This window comes from Cetorhinus maximus, chromosome 2 (assembly GCF_964194155.1).
Source record: "Cetorhinus maximus chromosome 2, sCetMax3.hap1.1, whole genome shotgun sequence".
NCBI lineage: Eukaryota > Metazoa > Chordata > Chondrichthyes > Lamniformes > Cetorhinidae > Cetorhinus > Cetorhinus maximus.
This window is the reverse complement of record NC_135880.1, coordinates 112,104,419-112,124,625: the sequence shown is the minus strand read 5'-3', so window position 1 is coordinate 112,124,625 and position 20,207 is coordinate 112,104,419. Positions and strand designations below refer to the sequence as shown.

Sequence of the window (20,207 nt, the reverse complement as noted above, 5' to 3'; positions counted from 1 at the left end):
GGCAGCTCTCTGCCTTCAGGGAGCTTTCAGTGCGCGCTTCCCCGCACATGCACAGACTTTTGCGTTCACACTCTTCCTGCCCTGACCCTGGCAGCGCTGAGCTTCTCAGTGTGCCTTTCACGCTGGCTGGCTGTTAATTGGCCAGCCAGCGTGAAATTGCGGTCGGGGGCCAATCGCGGTTGGTGGACCTTTTCCCGGCCGCACCCGGGCCTGCCTGACGCGCCTGACTGACGACCCGAAAATCCTGCCCAATATTTCAACAAACTGGTGGCAGTGTTGGCTGCAGCTGTAATGCTTTTTGTAATATGACCAGCTGTCACCATTAACAGCAGCTTGGTGGTGTGAGCTAGTGCATTTGAAGGGTTTAAAATTAACAAGGAGGTGGTATGGGATTGGCTATCTGTACTTAAAGTTGATAAGGCACCAGGACTGGATGAAATGTATCTAAGGATACTAAGGGAAGTAAGAGTGGAAATTGCTGAGGCACTGGCCATGATTTTCCAGTCCAGATTCAGGGGTTATGCCAGAGGACTGGAGCATTGCAGATGTTATACCCTCGTTCAAAATAGGGTGTAAAGATAAGCCCAGCAACTACAGGCCTGTTAGTTTAACCTCAGAGGTGGGGAAGCTTCTAAAAACATTAACTCGGGACAAAACTAATAGTCACGTGGACAAATGCAGGTTAATTAAGGAAAGCCAGCATGGATTTGTTAAGGGAAAAATCATGTTTTTTAAAATTTATTCTTGCCCATCCCTAATTGCCCTTGAACCAAATGGTTTGCGAGGCCATTTCAGAGGCAGTTAATAGTCAACCATATTGCTGTGGATCAGGAGTCATATGTAGGCCAGACCTCAGAAGGAGGGCAGATTTCCTTCTCTAAAGGACATTAGTGAACCAGATGGGCTTTTATGACAATCAATGATAGTTTAATGATCACTATTACTGAGCTAACTTGCTGGAGTTTGTTAATGAGGGTAATGCTGTTGATGTGATGCACATGGATTTCCAAAAGACATTTGATAAAGTGCTGCACAACACATTTGTGAGCAATGTTAGAGCTCATGGGCTAAAAGGCACAGTAGCAATATGGATACAAAATTGGCTGAGTGACAGAAAACAGAGAGTAGTGGTTAATATGTTTTTCAGACTGGAGGAAGGTTTGTAGTGGAGTTCCCCAGGGGTCAGTGTTAGGATCCTTGCTCTTCCTGATATATATTAATGACCTACAACATCTCCTGCAATGCCTATCGCTAGAGGAATCCTGCACTGTTGCAGATCTTGCCGAATTCAACAACAAGGCGCAAAAATGTGTCCAGTTCTGGCTCGGCCATTTATAGACTGTCCGTGGACACAATAAGAAGAAGAAGACCTACACCTTAGTGTACAAAGCTCAAAAATTTTCAAAATTTGCAGAAATTACAAAACTTGGAAGCATTGTGAACTGTGAGGAGGATAGTGTAGAACTTCAAAAGGACATAAATGGGTTGGTGGAAAGGGCAGACAAGTGGCAGGTGAAATTTAATGCAGAGAAGTATGAAGTGATTTATTCCGGTAGGAAAAATATAGAGAGACAATATAAAATAAAGGGTACAATTCTAAAGGGGTACAGAAGCAGAGGGACCTAGATATATATGTGCATAAGTCATTGAAGATGGCACAACAGGTTGAGAACATAGTTATTAAAGCATATAACATCCTAAGGCTTTATTAATAGGAGCATACAGTACAAAAGCAAGAAGGTTATGTTAAACTTGTATAGAACATTGATTCGGCATTAACTGGAGTATTGCGTCCAGTTATAGATGCCACATTTTAGGAAAGATGTGAAGGCATCAGAGAGAATGTAGAAAAGATTCACAAAAAGGATGAGGAACTTAGATAGATTGGAGAGGTTGAGACGATCTTCCTTGGAGAAGAGAAGGTTGGGAGGAGATTTGATAGAGGTATTCAAAATCATGAGGGGTATGGACAGAGTAGGTAAGGAGAGATTGTTCCCATTAGTGGAAGGATCGAGAACAAGAGGGCACAGATTTAAGGTGATTGGCAAAAAAAGCAATGGAGACATGAGGAAAATCTTTTTCACGCAGCGAGTGGTTAGGATCTGGAATGCACTCCCAGAAAATGGGTGAAGGCAGGTTGAATCGAGGGAATTGGATTATTCTTTGAAAAGGAAGAATGTGAAGGGCTAAGGGGACAAGGCCAGGGAATGACACTAGGTAAATTTCTCCTTTGGAGAGCCAGCACAGGCATGACCAGCATCACCAGAAGCAGCATCAATAGCAACAGCAGTGCCTTCTCCTCAGCCACATGCAGCTCCACAGGACAGGGTGGATGGACACAGAGCTACAGTTTGAAGGAGGCAATACTCCCAGTCCAGGATATACAGACTAAGGGTGAGGTTCTTCAGTATGACAGAGTGTTGGATCCAGGGCCCTGATTTGTTGGGGCTAAAGGATCTGGGTTGCACACTTGTTTCGGGGTGACTGAGTTGGTCCAAGATAAAGATCTGTAGATCGTTCTTAAAAGAAACACATTCTGTTTATTTACAAAAGGAACTCAGCAGCTACACTTGTGTGCTGACAACTCAAAACTCTGTCTTTACTCTTCAGATTCTAACTCAAGACTACTGGCTACAGAGGTAGCCTGCACTACTCTGCTATTGGGTATCAAGATCATGTGATCTTACATTACAACATTTGTCTTAAAGGTATATTACACATCAGATTACTACATCCCTCCCCCTTTACTCAGAAATATATTTTACAATTTTTTCTAAAATATCAAATTACTCACACAGATCAATAATTTACAAAGTGAGTCTTTCTGGGGGTTTCCTTATGCATGTAGGACATCTCAGCTCTACAGCTTCTGATGTTTGATCCAGAACCTCCCTCACTGCAGTCGTCTGATCATCTGGTTCTTCACTAGGTACCTAAGTGTTTCTCTTTCAGGTACGGTCAGCCCTTCAGACACATCTGTACTCAGTTGAGTTCTTTCAACAGGAGACGTTGATTCAATCACAAAAACTTGTGGAATAATTTCTGGGTATTTTGTTTCTCTTCTTCTTATATGATTCACATGTCTCCGTATGTCTCGATCTTCCACTTTCACGTGTATGAAAAGGCGTAGTTATTGCACTTATTTCACCAAACAACCATGTTGGTCCTTCTCTAAAGTTTTTCACAAATACTTTCTCTCCTAGGTTAAATGCCCTGTCACGACTGTGACAGTCATGTCCAATTTTCTGACTTCCCTAACTCCTTTCCACCATCCCCCCCAAGTTTGACATAATTAGGCTGAATCTTGATCAGAGATGGCACTTCATCAATAATTTTGCAGGTGTGACACCTGTTGTCGTGTGCGAAGGATGGTTCTATAATGGAAAAGAAAACATGCTAATTTGGTCACTGTGGAATCACCAGACAATTTCTTCTTACCAGATTTGAACGTCTGAACTGATCTCTCGGCCAGCCCATTTGAAGAAGAGTGGTATGAAGTTCTCACATGAGTAATACCGTTGAAGCTGATAAATCGGTGAAATTCAGCACTCTTGAATACTGTTCCATTGTCTGATACGACCACTTCAGGTAGTCTGTTGATTGCGAGTCTTTGTCATTGCTTGTCTATTGTAGCAGAAGATGTCGGCGACCTCACTTCATATATACCCATCCATTTTGAATATGCATCAACGATAAGTAGAAACATTGTTCCCATAAAAAGTCACACATAGTTGATGTATACTCGCACCCATGACCTCCCTGGCCACTCCCAGGAGTTGTTGCAGGTAATTTTTGTACTTGCTGACACTGCACACAAATTCTCACTAAGTTTTCTATTTCTCCATCCATCCCAGGACACCATAAATAGCTGTGTGCTATTGCTTTCATTTTGGAAGTTCCAGGATGTGCACTGTGAAGTTCAGATAACAATGGCTTTCGTCCTTTCAGAGGAACAATCACTCGAGCTCCCCACTATAAGATACCTTCCTGGCTGATTATTTTGTATCTTCTCTGGAAATACGGTTTAATTTCATCAGATTCTTTTTGTGACCAACCATGAAGAACTCAATCGAGACTGGGTCTCGATCTGTCCAATCTTTAATCTGTCTAGCACATATCGGTGATGAGCCCAGGAAGTTTAATAATAAAACTAATTCTTGAGGAATTGGAGCATCCTCATCTTTTACTTGCATAGGCAAACGACTGAGCGAATCTGCATTTGCAATTTGACTTCTGGGTCTATGAATGAAAGTATACTCATACGCTGTCAAGACCAGTGCCCATCTTTGTATTCTTGCTGAGGCTATTGGGGATATAGCCTTGTCTTCACTGAATAATCCCAATAATGGCTTGTGGTCTGATATGATAGTAAAATGACAACTGTGTACATATTGGTGAAACCTCTTAACCCCCACAAATTCGAATGCTTCGGTCAGGTTTAAGAACAGGTACAATTGGTGCTGCCCACTCTGAAAATTGTACTGGTTGTATTTCTAGTTTCCAGTTTTTCTAATCTGTCCAGTTCGGTGTCTACCTTTTCCTCCATTGCATAAGGTACTGGTCTCGCCTTAATGAATCTTGGTGTTACCTCTGGATCTACATGAATTTTTGCTTGCATCACCCCAATCTTTCCAACCTCATCCTTGAAAACTGAGGCATATTTTTGTAGTAGCTCTGAAAGCCTATTAGTTCTCAACTGGAAGATTTCAGTCCATTACGGTTTAATTTTTTTTAGCCAGTTTCATCCGAGGAGACTAGGTCCCTTGCCCGCTACCACCATTAAGGGTAATTTCACTGTTTGACCTCCGTAGTGTACTGTGACTTTACATATGCCCTTGACTTGTATGTCTTCTTTAGTGTAAGTTTTCAATTTGTCACCTGTTTCTTCCAAATTTAGTTTATGGTCCCCATGATTCAGGTATTTAAAAGAATGCACACATATCACCGTAGTGGCTGCACCAGTATCCACCTCCATTCCGTTAGGCCTCTCATGGTTACATAGATAGGCTCTGTTCTTCCTACCTTTAAATTATATAACGATTAAATATCTGAATATATTACTTCAGGCATTTCAACGCTGTTAATCTCATTGGGTTTTTGCTTTTGTCTGAAAGTCTGCCTGATTCTATATTTACATTGTCTCATGAAGTGTCCATTGCGATGACAGAAAAAGCATTCAATCTTTTTAAACTGTGATTCATTACAAGGTGTCTGCTTCCACCTCTGTTACCAAGATGCCATGTTTTTGCTGCCAAGCTATCTCTTTTAATTTTTCTGCTAGTGGTGGCTGCTTCCCACTTCTGAGTCAAGCTTAGCACTTCTGTGCTCTTTTTGGCTGAAGCTTCCCACCCAAAGTGGAGGATAGCGCCATTTTGCACTCCCTGTATGGCTTCTGAGTCTCACACTGCACCTTCCATTGCCAGAGTGATTTCCAGTGCCTTCTGAAAATCCAAATTTGTTTCAACGACAGTAATTTCTTCTGAATTGCATCTTCATTTATACCGCACACCAAACGATCTCCAAGCATATCATTAATAGATGTTACAAACTTGCAATATTTAGTTAATTGTTTCAGATTTGCCACATAACAAGCAACTGTCTCCCCCGCGGCTCTATTCTTTGAGTTAAATTTGAACCGTGGCAGCCTCTTTACGAGGTTCACTAAGTTATGAAAACCTTTTGAATCTGGTACACTGGGTGCCAACAAATTTCGAATTAATCCATATGTTTTATTCCCACAAGTGGATAAGAGGATTACGTGCTTCTTCTCCTCCCCCACAATGTTGTTAGTCTGGATGAAGAATGCAAGTGTTCAACATAATGAGACCAGTCGTCTGAGGTTGGATCGAAAGGCTCCACTCTTTCAAATTGCGGCACGCTCTGAGGGGATTGCTTCGACGATCAGGAAGGAAATTTTTCTTCATTTATAACTATCGTGCGAAGTACAGTCCAATTTCAGTTCTTCTGGTTTCCTTCATTCTTTCTTGCTTTTTACCTCGTCCTTTTGTGTCTTTTCTTGTTTTTTACTCTTGTCGCCAGTTTGTTGGATCCAGTGCTCTGGTTTGTTGGGGCTAAAGTATCTGGGTTGCACACTTGTTTCGGGGTGACTGAGTTGGTCCAAGACAGAGAAGATCAGTAGATCATTCTTAGAAGAAACATATTCTGCTTATTTACAGAAGGAACTCAGCAGCTACACTTGTGTGCTTACAACTCAAAATTCTGTCTCTACTCTTCAGACTCTAACTCAAGACTACTGACTACAGAGGTAGCCCGCATTACACTGCTATTGGGTATCAAGATCATATGATCTTACATTACAATATTTGTCTTAAAGGTATATTACACATCAGATTACTACATAAAGCAAAGTGGCTGAGGAGGTTCAGGCATTCATAGCTGGTCATTGCTGGCATCTGAAGCCTCTTGGAAGAAAACCTCCTTCCAAGAGAAAGGATGTTGCCAGTGGCTATCAAGAAGACGACAGCCCTGAATATCTTCATCCCTGGCTCCTTACAGGGATCTGCTGATGGCATCTTGAGGATCACTCAGTCTGCTGCCCATAAGTACATCTCCCAGGTCACTAATATGTTGTTTTACAAGCCCATCAATTATTTGAATTTTGCCACAGATGCGGCTAGTCAAACACAACGAGCTGCCAGCTTTGCTGCAGTGATTGGTTTCAGGGGGTCATTCATTGCACACATGTGGCAGTCAAGGCTCTCTAAGATCAGCCTGGAGTCTTCGTCAAGCACAAGGATTCCACTCCTTTGATGTTCAGTTAGTTTGTGACCACTGGAATGTGATCAAGAATGTTTGCACTAGATATCCAGGGAGCTGTCCTCATGACTTATTCATTCTAAGGCAATCATATCTCCCACCTTTTTGCTGGTCCAAACAACATCAACAGCTGGCTGCTGGGAGACATAGGCTTTGAAGATCTGTCTATTGACACATGTAAGGAGCCTTACCACTGAAAAAGAGCAGAGATACAACAGGAGGCATTTAATCACTGGGGCAATAATAGAACAAGCCATTGGGTTCTGAAGATGCGCTTCAGGTGCCTCATCAGATTTGGTGGTGCCCTTCAATATGCCCCATCAAGGGTCTCCAGGATTGCTGTGGTCTATTGTGCTCTTCAAAACATGGTGCTTCAGGGAGGAGGGGGGCTGTGGGAAGAGGAAGATGCAGAGTGCCCTGCAACATCTGAGGAGGAAGAGGAGGGACAGGAGGTGAAGCCAGATGCAGCGTGGTGTCTGCACTGTACTCCTCGTTGTCAGAGAAACCATGACAGACTCATCCAGGCTCACTTTGCTTAATATGTGTGCATGAGACCACCCTAAAGTGCCAGAAGAAACCTTGTTCACTGCCTCCTCAGACACAATTCATCCCAACAGTCAACCAGCCAACCATCCTCATAAAAGTTGATCATGTGAGTCATCTGAAGTGTGTGGAGAAAGCAGGAGGCCATGAGAATGAGGAGATAATTGAAATAAATATCAGTGTCACTTCATTAACATTAGTTTAAACACACAAGTGAATACCCTTGTGCAACTAAAACGTCTGTCTCATTTCCTTCCTCTTATCCTACCTTTTATAACCCCTGTGGCTTCAGCTGAGCTGGAGGCAGGCAGCTCATCCCCCTGCTCAGACGCGTGAGATGCCCGTAGAGGACATCCTCTGCATTTTGGAGCCTGTGAGGGACCTGTCAAAGACTGTCCCACCTACACCTGTACAGGGGCCAACTCGGTCATCAGGGCAGGAGGCAGCTGATGAGGCTCTGAGAGGAGTGGGTGGTTGGCATGGAATGAGAAGCTGGAGTGCCTTGAGAAGAGTCCCTACGGCTATGCCCTTTCTCCATCTTCCCTTTCATTTCTCGCCTGCACTACCCTGCTAGCCAAGAGCTGGAGAGCACTTGCTGACAGCCTCTGCTGTCTCCAGCCATGCCTGCCTCGTTAAGCTGGTTAAGCCTCACGATCCACAAGGAAGTGTACTACTGTTCTAGCCCTTACTACCTCCAGGGAAGAGCCAGAGAATGCCGGGGTGTGGGGGGGGTTGGGGTGTTGTGGGGGCAGATGAGGTGGGAGCAGCCTTCCATTTGCAATTGTTTAAGCAACAAACTTTCCTGCAGCTATTCTCATCCCTTACCACGGTTCCTTTAAATGTAGAACTTGCATTCAGAGTGCGGCTTATCATCACACCCACACACTGGTCTGCGAAACCTGGAAGCAAGAGGCTAAGGTCGGGGCTGAGTTAAACAGCCATGCCGAAATCCACTTCATAACAACAGGTTTCCTTCCCACTATCCACCTCCCCATTGGATGTGGGTCAGTTTTGTTAAGATTCCACGCATTCATTCAGTTGTTACTATATTTTTTCTCTATAAAGTTGTATGCTATTTAAGCAGGGTATGTTGGTGGCTAGGAGCAAACAAATTTGTTGGCAGAATCAAGCATGCTCAGATAAAACATAGTATTGGTTAAATAATGTTGTAATTTCATTGTTTCTTTGACTTTGTCTTAAATAGATAGGCTGGACACACCAGAGGACAAAGAAGCCATAGATCTGATGGACACTTATTTGGAAGGTGAATCTTGGCATCTTATTTGCACTATATTTAAATAATGGATAGTCCTGTACAGAGACAGAAACTTTTTCATCTCCAGCAAAATCTTGTAAACACTGTACACCCAACACTTATTCATTTCTATCACTTGAATGTTGACTACCCACAAAGTACTTTCTATTTTGTTTTCCAATTGAATCCTTCATAACAAAGATATTGATTTTGTAATAAAATACATTTTTAGGAAGTACACATTCTGAATACAAAATAAACAAATCCAATGTTTTATCAACAGTTGAAGCTTCAGTTGAACCTTGCTTCCTTTTTCAAGCCAGGTGTTTGATTTTTGGGTGTGGTTTTATGATTATTGACTATAATGTGTAATTCCTGTGTTGTATTGAGTATGATTTAAATTAACTATACCAATGTACCTAAAAACAATCAAAATTAAAACTTACATAATGATAATCTTTTATCCAAGCACTCGTTGTGAAGCTGGCCTTTACACCTGGGCTTCCCTGAACTTTTAAACGTAGAATCCCTGATTGCCCTTGATTAAGTTAAAGGCAGAAATCAGGGGCAGTGTTTTACAGCCACCATGGGCAGGTTTTCAGGTGGAGGCATGTAAAATTCTGCAGGTGATTTTTCTGCTGCCTTCCCGCCCTTCCCTGTCCTTGCCACAATTTTACAGGCTGTGGGGGGGCAAGGCCTAGACCCGACCTCCAGCCCTCACCTGAATTGAGCCTCTTAAGTGGCCTATTAATTGCCATAAGAGCCACTTCCTGCCCTGGCTGCAATTTACCTGGCCAGTGGGAGGAGGTCAGGAACGGGGTTGGGGGGGGGGCGGAGTCTGGCAGGGGTAGCGCCCCCTTTTGCGATCGGGTCCCCTCTCGCTACATCCCTCCTGCCCTTCCAGGTGCTCCTCCCCCACCTGGCCTTTGACCAGTGATGCTGCTGGAATCAGAGAGTTACCGGACAACAAGATAAGTGTCAGATCTTGGAGGTGGGACCTCCTCCTCAGATGGGGAAGAAGTCCCACTTCGGGCCAATTAATGCTCCTCAGAGTGTTAAATGGCTACAGGGCTGCTGTACAAAGAGGGAGTGAGTTCCCCACTGACATTTTTGGTGGAGGGGTGGGAAGTCCTGCCACATAGTAAATGCTGCCCCAAGTGAACCTAACCAGAAAATTGGGCGGAGTGAGTGACACTGGATGCTGTGAGGTGCAGGCCAAGTGTGGGTTTCTCAGCCCTGGCACGAATTCCAGTGACACACCTAGAGAATGAGAACAATGCTGTCACCATGACAACCTATAAAGTGAAGCTTAGAGCAGTTTAAATCAGCGTTATTGAAAGCCTGGGAAAAAGGCTTGTGAAGTTGCAGACTTCCATTGCTTTCTGGCTGTGCTGGGCTTATGTCATGTAATAGCTGCAAGTGCCTTTGTAGCAGATAGCAAAATTTTAGCTCCCCAGCAGACCTGGACCCCATGGGTGCCAGGTTGATGTTTCATATCTTGCAAATATAATTGGGATCTGACCAATCAGACTATGCTGCCATCTACTTTCTTATATGCAGCATCAGTTAAAATATCACATGCCAGAGTGGATTTTCATCTTCACCGTAGTAATCTGGTGGAATAGATTGCCTGTTCATTGTAGGACGCTCTTAATTTTCGTTCTTCTGAAATCAATGGGAATGAAAATCATGTGATTTTTATTTTGTCCAGTGATCTGTTCCCTTGATTCACTACCCAGCAGGTAAAGACAAAGGTTACCCCCATTGTTTTTAAGAACATAATTAACACTGAGCATCCTTCATACATCAATGTTAGAAAATTAGTTGCCTGACAACCTCACCCATTATTAATATTTGAATGGAGCTCTCACTTGTTTCAGGTGGGAGCTCCCTGTTCACACCTTGAGATCCATTGGAAATGCGCTTTATTGGCCTTTTCTTGCTCATTAATTGTGTAACAGGTCCGCACAGGACATAACAGTCTCAAAAATTGGCTCCAAATGACTTTAAATGTAACATCTAATTATCAACATTCTCCAAAGTGGTAAACAGTTTTGAAGGATGAAGTCTGCAGTTAGTCCAAAGCTGATGAAACTATTACAGAGCTGCCCTCTGCAGGTAACTTTTGTACCAGTCACCTGCTGGCACATACAGATCTTCAATGAAATGTAGTTATGAATGGACAACAAGAACAACAACTTGCACATACAAAGCACTTTTAGCATTGTAAAACACCCCAAAGCATTTCACAGGAGGTGAATCAATGGGGGTAACCTTAATCTTTATCTGCTGGACAGTGAATCGAGGGAACCGATCACCTGATGTAAGAAATTAAGGTCTTTAATAAACTGGTATTTTCTGCGTTATATAGAACCGTTGTGAGATTAGCTAATAGAACATTGGTTCTCTCTCTCTCTCTCTGGAAAGGAAATTTCTAAACAGGTAACAATTCTAAACAGTCCCTGGAAATGTCAGGGTCAGTTAGTTCAGGCTTCCATGTTGACATTCCTGAGTTGGTGGGATGGCATCTTGTGTACCCCCTTATCTATGCAAGTGTTTAGATATGGCCAGGAAATGACCCTCAGCATGATGCAAATTAAAAAGCTGACCTCTAGCAGAGTGATGAACAGTGGGGGAGGTGACCACCTGATATTTTGGGAACATGTCCTGTATCCTTTGGTCAGAAGGGTTGGAATAGATGATTGACACTGGGTAAGTTACCAGCCCCAGAAAAAGGGTATATTAACAAGTGCTCAGGAATGGGGCAGTCCTTGTGAGGTGACAGTGCTCGTCAGGCAGCTGCCTCCTTCAGATTGAAGATGGACCAGGGGAGGAGGAGGAACACTGAAAGAAGAGTTCCCTAACATTTTGACTAAAGGGCAGAATGCTGCTATCACAAGCTACTGGGAGCAACACACTCTGTGCCAATTCGTCTTCTGGGATCAGTAAACCCCTCTCAACTGTCACAGGTCGTATACTCTTTCTGTCTAATGAATTAATGCATCGTATCTCAACTGTTGCTTCTTAATAAACTTAATACACTATCTTAAAATTATTTGCAATTAGTCAACTGCCTATCTGAGTTATCTGTGGCCCCCAAATCCAAAATCCTACACTGGACAAAAAACACATGATTTTCGTTCCCATTGATTTCAAAAGAATGAAAGTCAAGAGTGTTCTACAATGAACAGGCAATCTGTCCCACCAGATTATCCACTCTGGTATGTCACACTTTGACATCTCACAGGAGCGTTATCAAACACCGGACTGCAGATGGAGATAGAAAGACAGGTGATCAAAAGCTTGGTCAAAGCGATAGGATTTAAGAAGTGTCTTAAACAAGGAGAGAGAAGTAGCGAGATAGAGATGATTAGAGAGGGAGTTTCAGACCTTAAATCCTAGGCAGCTAAAGGCATGGCCACCAATGCTAGACCAGTTAAAATCAGGAATATCCAACAGCGCACAATTGGAGGATTACAGAGACCTCAGAGGATTGCAGGATGGAGAAGGTTAGAGATAGGGAAGGGAGGGGCCAAGGATGGATTTAGAAACAAGCATGATAACTTCAAAATCAACAGGTTGTCAGACCAGGAGCAAAAGCAGTTAAACAAGCACAAGGTGATGGGCGAACAGCACTTTGTGTGAGTTTGGACACAGGGAACAGCATTTTAATAAACTCAGGAGGGTGGAAGATGGGAGGCTGACTGTGAATAGTCAAGTCTAGAGACAACAAAGGCATGGATAAGCTGAGATGGGGTGGAGACAGGCAATATGACAGAAGGATGACGGTTTTAGTGACAGAGCGGATATGTGGTCAGCAACTCATCTCAAGGTCAAATGGGATGCCAAGATTGTGAACTACCTGTTTCAACTTCAGGCAGTGACAAGGGAATGGGATGGAGTTGGTGGCTAAGGAATCGAGTTTATGGCAGGGACCAAAGGCTTGTGTCTTCCCAATATTTAATTGGATGTCCAGGACTGGATGTCAGGAAAGCAACTTGACACATCAGAGTCAGCGAAGGAGTTGAGAGAGATGGTGGTGAGGTGGATCTAGTGTTGTCAGCGTACACACAGAATCTGATGTGTTTTTGGATGATGTCGTCAAGGGGCAGTATGTAGCTGAGAAATAGGAGAGGACCAAGGATAGATTCTTTGGGGACACCAGAAGTAACATTGCAGAAAAGGAATGAGAAGCCATTGCAGATGATTCTCTGGTTATCAGGAGATAGATAGCAATGGAACCAGAAGGCAGTCCCACCCAGCTGGATGCAGACAAGTTGAGAAGGGTGAGGAGGAATAGTTTACCACAGCCCCAATCACATAGGATGCCATTTGTGACTTTGGTAAGAGCCGTTTCAGTTCTGCGGCAGGGATTGGAGGGATTCAAGTATAGAGTTGTGAGGAAAATGGGCACAGATTTAAGAGAGTACAACACGTTCAAGGACCTTGGATAGGAAAGAGAGGTTGGAGATGTGGTGGTAGTTTGCAAGGATAAAGGTTAAACTTGTAACTAAAATTTGTTTGCGGATATTTTAATTTCATTCTTCAAATGTATGTCCTGCTTAGTTAAATAAATGGCCCATCACAGGGCTTCCTCATTCATTTTCAGACAGTTACACGTTGCTTGAAATATCATGTGATGATACAGGATTACTAGATCATCAATCCCTTGTTTTTAAGGATAGTTTGGAAGTCAGAGTTTGATAAATATACAGCAGTAGCACAATGATATATCATGACACAAAGTGCAACCACTTTAAGTAGCTTCAAGTGAACGACAGAATCAGTAAGCACTTCTCCATATACAAACACACCAAATGTGTCTTTGTGGCAGCAGGCTACAACATGTTCAGGTCTTGATTTAAATCATCCACAGCACAGAAACACTTAGTTGTATAATCCAAAGATATTACCTCAAATGGGAGCTCTGTCAGTTCCAGGTTACTTGATAAATCCAGTTTCTCCAGGTTCTCGCAGCAGCCGAGTTCCAGTGGAACGGATGTCAGCTTGTTGAAACTAACATTCAGTTCTTTCAGTTTGGTCATTTTGCCTGTCAAAACATAAGCACCAAACCTTCTATTTATCAGTATCAGTAAGGAAGCATGGCAGGTACAATTTATTCAGTGAGCAATTGGATGATAAGCTTTTCTTTATGATTTGATGCTTGTTTTTCTCTCTGCCAGTTTTGCCCCCTTCTATCCAACATTCCTAAGGGGCACAGTTCCATGGGCATCAGTCACCTTGATGTCAGCTGTGGTTCAGTTGATAGTGCTCTCACCTCACTTAGAAAGTTGTGGTTTCAAGTCCTATTCCAAAGGCTTGAGCTCAAAAATCTAGGCTGACAATTCAGTGCAGTAGTGAGGAGAGAATTGCAATGTCAGGAGTGCCATCTTTCAGGTGAGATGTTAAACCGAGGCCTCATCTGCCCGCTCAGGTGGATGCAATGACACCAAGAAGACCAGAGGAGTTCTCCCAACATCCTGGTCAATATTTATTTCTCAAACATCATCACTTAAAGAAGATTATCTAATCATAATCACTTTCTGTTTGTGGGTACCTGCTGTGTGTTTCCTACAGTACAACAGTGACTACACATCAAAAGTACTACATTGACTGTAAAGCACTTTGGAACCTCCAGAAGTCATGAAGGGCACCGTACAAATCTAAGTCTTTTTTTTTCCATCCAAGTGACCATCATTCATGTATCAGGCTCAAATGTTGGGCAGGCTATGAGAACCCCATGGAACATCATCTCAAATCCTAGTCACATCCTCGTTTGAAACCACAAGACATTCTTCCAAATGGCAATTACCGGCAGAATCCGGGGTCAATTTTTCCCCTCCTTTTCCAAATAAGGGACATTTACACCAACTGGAACATTATTACATCGGAAAATCTGTACTGCATCTGGATGCAATTATGGGTCAGATTTTCACCACGACAGAGAGCCTCTCCGTTGTGGTAAAAATCCGAAGCATATGGGTGGGAGGGGAGTTGGGCTGTGGTTCGCGCATGCGCGGTTCACAGAGGCAGCTGGCTATTTAAATCACCAGCTGCCTCCGCTGAAGTGAGATTTTGACAGGCCAGGAGTGCGAAACCCGAAGTGTGCAGATTAGACCAGGTTGGTCTGAACTTGGTGAATTCATTTGGGTAGCCAGAGTACCCCTTTTGAGAGGCAAGGTCACTCTGTGGATGTGATCATGCAATATCTTCAGGGGAGAGGTAAGGCATCCTTTGGGAAAGATTACACACCCTTTGGGAAGTAAGGTTTCCTTTGGGGGAGGTAAGGCACTGTTTGGGATTGTTAAAAATAAACATGCTTGTTTAAAAAGTGCATAAAGTCATTGGAATTGTCAAACTGTCAAAGAACTATCAAGCTGTTAAGGTACTGTCAAAGGATACTAGGTGAGTTGCCATGGAGGGGTACGGGCAAAGGATCATGGGTAGGGGGCATGGGTTGACATGAGTTGACACTAACTTGCCATAAGGTCCATGGCCAGTGAGTAGATGAGCATGGGTTGGCATAGTGGATATGAGGGTGCCATGGGAGGTGGGTTGAGGGGCGTGAGGTGACATAGGTTGGCATGGATGGGGCATGAGGAATATGTGGGAGGTGAAATGGGTGAGGTCTGGAGGGCTGTTTTTTGTTTTTTTAAAATTTAATTCAACACAAGTGCCAAAGCACTCCGCCCAGCCTATCTCCAAAGCTGGCAGCCTCCAACTTGTTCTGGGGACAGCAGGCCTGAGTTCCAATCCAGTCCGTCCCCCTGGAATGAAAATCTGACCTGCAGGTGACCATTTTTAAAGGTCAGATTTGCACAGTCAGGAATTCTCCCTCTCCGCACACCCAACCCAGCAGCAAAAATCTGGGCCTATATCTTTTTCCAAATAAGGAGACAAAAACTCCGTGGTCTCACTACAGTCCTGTACAGCTGCAGTAAAACGTCTCTACTTTTATATTCCATTCCCCTCGCAATAAACACCAACATTATATTTGCCTTCCTAATCACTCTCTACCTGCATACAAACTTTTTGTGATTCATGTACCAGGACACCCAGATCCCTCTATACCACCGAGTTCTGCAATTTCCCTCTATTTAAATATTATACTGCTTTTCTATTCTTCCTGACAAAGTGGACAAGTTCACATTTTCCTACATAATACTCTATCTGCCAATTTTTTTGCCCATTCAATTAACCTGTCTATATCCCTTTGCAGATTCTCTACTTCTTTTTGACAAATTACTTTCCTCCCTATCTTGGTGTCATTGGCAAATTTAGCTACTATACATTTGGTCCCTTCATCCAAGTCATTGATATAGATTGTAAATCATTGGGAGCCCAGCACTGATCCCTATGGCACTTTACTAGTTACAGCTTGCCAACCTGAAGAAAGACCCGTTTAACCCTATTCTCTGCTTCCTGTTAGATTACCAACCTTTTATCCATGTTAACATGTTACCCCCTACACCATGTTCTTCTATCTTGTGCAGTAACCTTTGATGTGGCACCTTATCAAATGCCTTTTGGAAATCCAAGTATACCATATCTACAGGCTCTCCTTTATCTACCTTGCTTGTTATTTCCCCAAAAACTCTAATAAATAAGTCAAATGCAATTTTCCTTTCACAAATCCTGCCTGATCACATTATGATTTTCTAAGGCCTGAATTTTTCGGTCATTGGGCGCACGCGATTGGTTGGTCCGGGAGCGGCTGGGAAACGGACTGCCGACCGCGATTGGCCCCCAACCGTGATTTCATGCTGGCTGACCAATTAATGTCCAGGCAGAGTGAAATGTGCGCTGAAAAGCTCAGCACTGCCAGAGTGGTGGCAGGAATAGGGCAGGTGACGACATCACCGCAGGTGCGGGTGAGCGCTGCGAGAGAGCTTGCTGAAGGCAGACAGCTGCCTCAGGGAGATGCAGACCCGCAAATAATGAAGTAAAGCTCGAAAAAGCTGCATAAAATGTCCATGCATCACAAGCAAGCACCTGAAAGCATACCTCATAAAAATGCTGTCAACAGATTTCATCCTGCCCTTGGATGAGGTTTCATGAAAAATGCAAAGGCTGCCTGGCTGATTGGCCTGTCCGCCAACTGACAGGTCACGAAAAATCGCAGACAATTGCGCCGTTAATGGGCTTAATTGTTGGTGGGCGCGCTTCTAACTTTTGCGTGTGCCCGCTGAGCGAAATATCATGCAGTGCGCGATGACATCAGGATGCTTGCCCGCGTCATCTCGTACAATTTTATGCCCAATTGGGTTGGGCGTGCGCCCACTCGTGGGATGTAAAATTCTACCCTAAGTATCCTGCTATAACCTCCTCAATAATAGATTCGAGCAATTTCCCTATGACAGATGTTAGGCTAATTGGCCTGTAGTTTCTTGCTTTCTGCCTCCCTCCTTTCTTGAATAAAGGCGTTACATTAACTATTTTGCAATCCACTGGGGCTATTCCAGAATTTAAGGAATTTTGGAAGATTATAATCAAAGCATCTACTATCTCTGCAGCCACTTCTTTTAAGACCTCAGGATGCAGGCTATCTGGTCCTGCTGGGGAATGATCAACTGTTTTCCCAGGACCTTTTCCCTAGTGATGGTGATTGTTTTAACTCTGATTATCTTTATCCAAATTGCTACCCTGCCTTAGTACCATGTTGTTACCTTTTGGTTTACTACATCTCCTCGCACACAATCTCTTACCCCTAGTATTTAGTTTAAAGCCCTCTTTACCACCCTAGAAATATGACTCGCCAGAACACTTGTCTGAGCACCTTTCAGTTGAAGCCTGTCCCAACAGTATAGCTCCCACTTTTCCCAGTACAGGTGCCAGTGCCCCATGAATCGAAACTAATTTCTCCCAGACCAGCAGTCTTTGAGCCAAGCATTCTCTCTCTAACTTTATTTACCCTGCGCCAATTTGCTCCTGGCTCAGGCAATAATTAATAATCCAGAGATTATTACCTTTCAGATGCTGCTCTTTAATTTAGTCCCTAGCTGCTAATAATCCCTAAACCCCTTTCCTAGTCCTGTCTATGTCATTGGTACCAATGTGACCACGACAGCTGGATCCTCCCCCTCCTACTGCAAGTTCCTCTTCAGCCCCAAGCAGATGTCCCGAACCCTGGCACTGGACAGGCAACATAGCCATCTACACTCATGCTTTCGGCTGCAGAGAACTGTATCAATCCCCCTGATTACACTGTCACCTACTACCAGTACATTCCTATTTTCTCCCCCACTTGAATGGCTTCCTGTACCATGGTGCCTTTGTCAGTTCACTCATCCACCCTGCAGCCCCCACTTTCATCCCACAAGCTGCAAGCCACCTCAAACATATTGGACAATTGCAAGGGCAAAGACTCCTCTACTTCTACCTTCTTGCTCCCCTTGCTTCACTTGTAGTCACACCCTCCAGTCCCTGATCAAATCAGTAGACCCTAAGCTAAGGGGCGTGACCGCCTCCTGGAATAAAGTGCCCAGGTAACATTCTGCCTCCCTGATGTATCACAGTATCTGCAGCTCCAGCTCAATGGCTCTGAGCCAAAGCTCCTCAAGATACTGACACTTATTATATGTGTGTGCCCTGGATCACGCTGGTGTCTATGAGCTCCCACGTTCTGTAGTCGCAACACATCACCTGCTCTGCCATCTTTATTATGTGTTAATCAATTTATTATTTTCTTAATTAATTTATCATTAATAAACCATACTACTCCCTAAGAGATTTACTACTGCTAGTAAACCTTACCAGCACTAATGAAACCTTACTAAGATTACTAATAAATTACACAAAAGATAACTGAACAAAATAATCACCAACCAATCACTTCCTGTAAGAACTTATTGAAACGGAATTACTTAGAATCTCCAGGCAGCCAGTGCCATCAAGTACATTAACAGTTAAGGGTTACCAGATGAACCTTGCATACCCTTAGGGCCTGCAATCACCTGAAAGACCTTGGGAGCCAGACTGGAGATGGAGGATGAAAACAAGATAGATTAAGTGTGCTCCTCAACAGATAACGAAAGGACAGATGGTCCCAACATAGATAGGGGGAGAAGGCTCTACCTGAGTGTAGGGCGATGTATGTATCTGGAACCAGAGATATCTGTTTAATGTAAACCTATATGCTGACAAGATTGGAATCTGAACAATGTTCTTGTATGTGATCAGTGATGTATAAATAAACTGTATACTTGTAATTTAGTAGAGTGCTACCTCAAGCTGCTTTGAGGTGGTTCTCTCCTTTCAATTGCTCAAATAAATGATTGTAACCTGTATCTGAGCCTCCTGTGGTTCATTTGTCAAAGATACCACAACAGAGCCCACCTCTCCTGTTGGGCTATTGGTTCTAGAGTTGTCAACCCTGTGATTTAGCTAGCAGCATTGGGAGCCCACCCAAAGTGTGATGGCAGCTAATTAGGAGGCTGCCTCCAGGAACGTAGCTCAGCTGATATGGCTCCTGGCAAAAGCGCGCTTGGGAGTCCCATTTGGTCCAGACGTCAGGGTCCCAAACCCCATGGGAAAATTCTGTCCATAGTTACTGTTGTATTGTAGCAAATGCAACAGCCAATTTGGGCATCACAAGGTTGCACAAATAGCATATAATAATGCCCAGATAATCTGCATTTTTTTTTCGAGATGTTGGTATATATAGATAAATATTGCCCAGATACTGAGGAGAACAACCCTTTAAAATAGTCTTTTACTTTTTGTAAACAATCAAGTCCCTTGTTTATATTATGTATTAAATGATTATATATGTTTATTTGCTTTTTTTAAAAGCTTGAAACAAGTGAAAGATGGTTCTGTTGGAAATCATTAGAATCGAAGACTGCTATGTGATATATGGCTCTGTTCATGTTGCAGTCGTGTAGCAGTTGGTGAATTCAATATTAGAGTAAACTGGCTGGTGTGTGCGTCATGGAGCAATGGAAAATATTACTCTGACTTTGATCATTTGAAAAATTACAACAGATTTCTTCACGAAATGCATGTTGTAGTACAGATTATATTATTGTAACTGATTAGTGTATGGAACAACTGCTTAGATGATTTCAAAATACTTGAATCGTGTGATGCTTTCCAGAATTTCAGGAATTCAGAAGGGCACTTTAAGAAATAATCCACCATGACTAAAGCACTGATATTCATGCCACAGTGTGGCACATTACTATTAATTCCATGCAATTGGAAAGTGTGCTATGTGATTCCTCAAACACAATAAGTATGACTAAATCTTAACAGGAAATGGATATCATAGCAATTCAGTTAGCTTAACTGGATGAGCACAGCATGCTTTGATCACAGGAATAAAAAATGGTGAGAAATTCAATAGTAATTAAATTAAGAGACCAGTGAATAATGCAATGAAAGGATTACTGTTTCTCTGGAGTTTAGATTTTGCTTAAATTATGCATATGATAAATCGTGCAGATGTATGAGAGATTATAAATTAATACTGCTTAGTAATTAACTAATATCCTTTGAGATCAGTAATGCAGTATGAAGGGTAATAATGTGAGATAGGTTAACCTTGTCGTAGTGTCAATGTGACATTTATATGCTGTTGGCAGATTTAGTCGAAGGGAAAGAGGTTTATTGACTCTGTTATTAGCTTATGCTA

General features: G+C 43.0%; 1 protein-coding gene across 1 annotated transcript in view; it reads right to left on the bottom strand.

Moving 5' to 3' along the window:
• LOC144696815 (small integral membrane protein 22) overlaps nt 1–20,207 on the bottom strand; it is a 115,925-nt gene that overhangs the window by 21,157 nt on the left and 74,561 nt on the right. Inside the window, exon 5 of the mRNA XM_078568565.1 lies at nt 13,489–13,625. Within this exon, the coding sequence (XP_078424691.1) occupies nt 13,489–13,625 (137 nt within the window). The remainder of the gene's footprint in view (nt 1–13,488; nt 13,626–20,207) is intronic.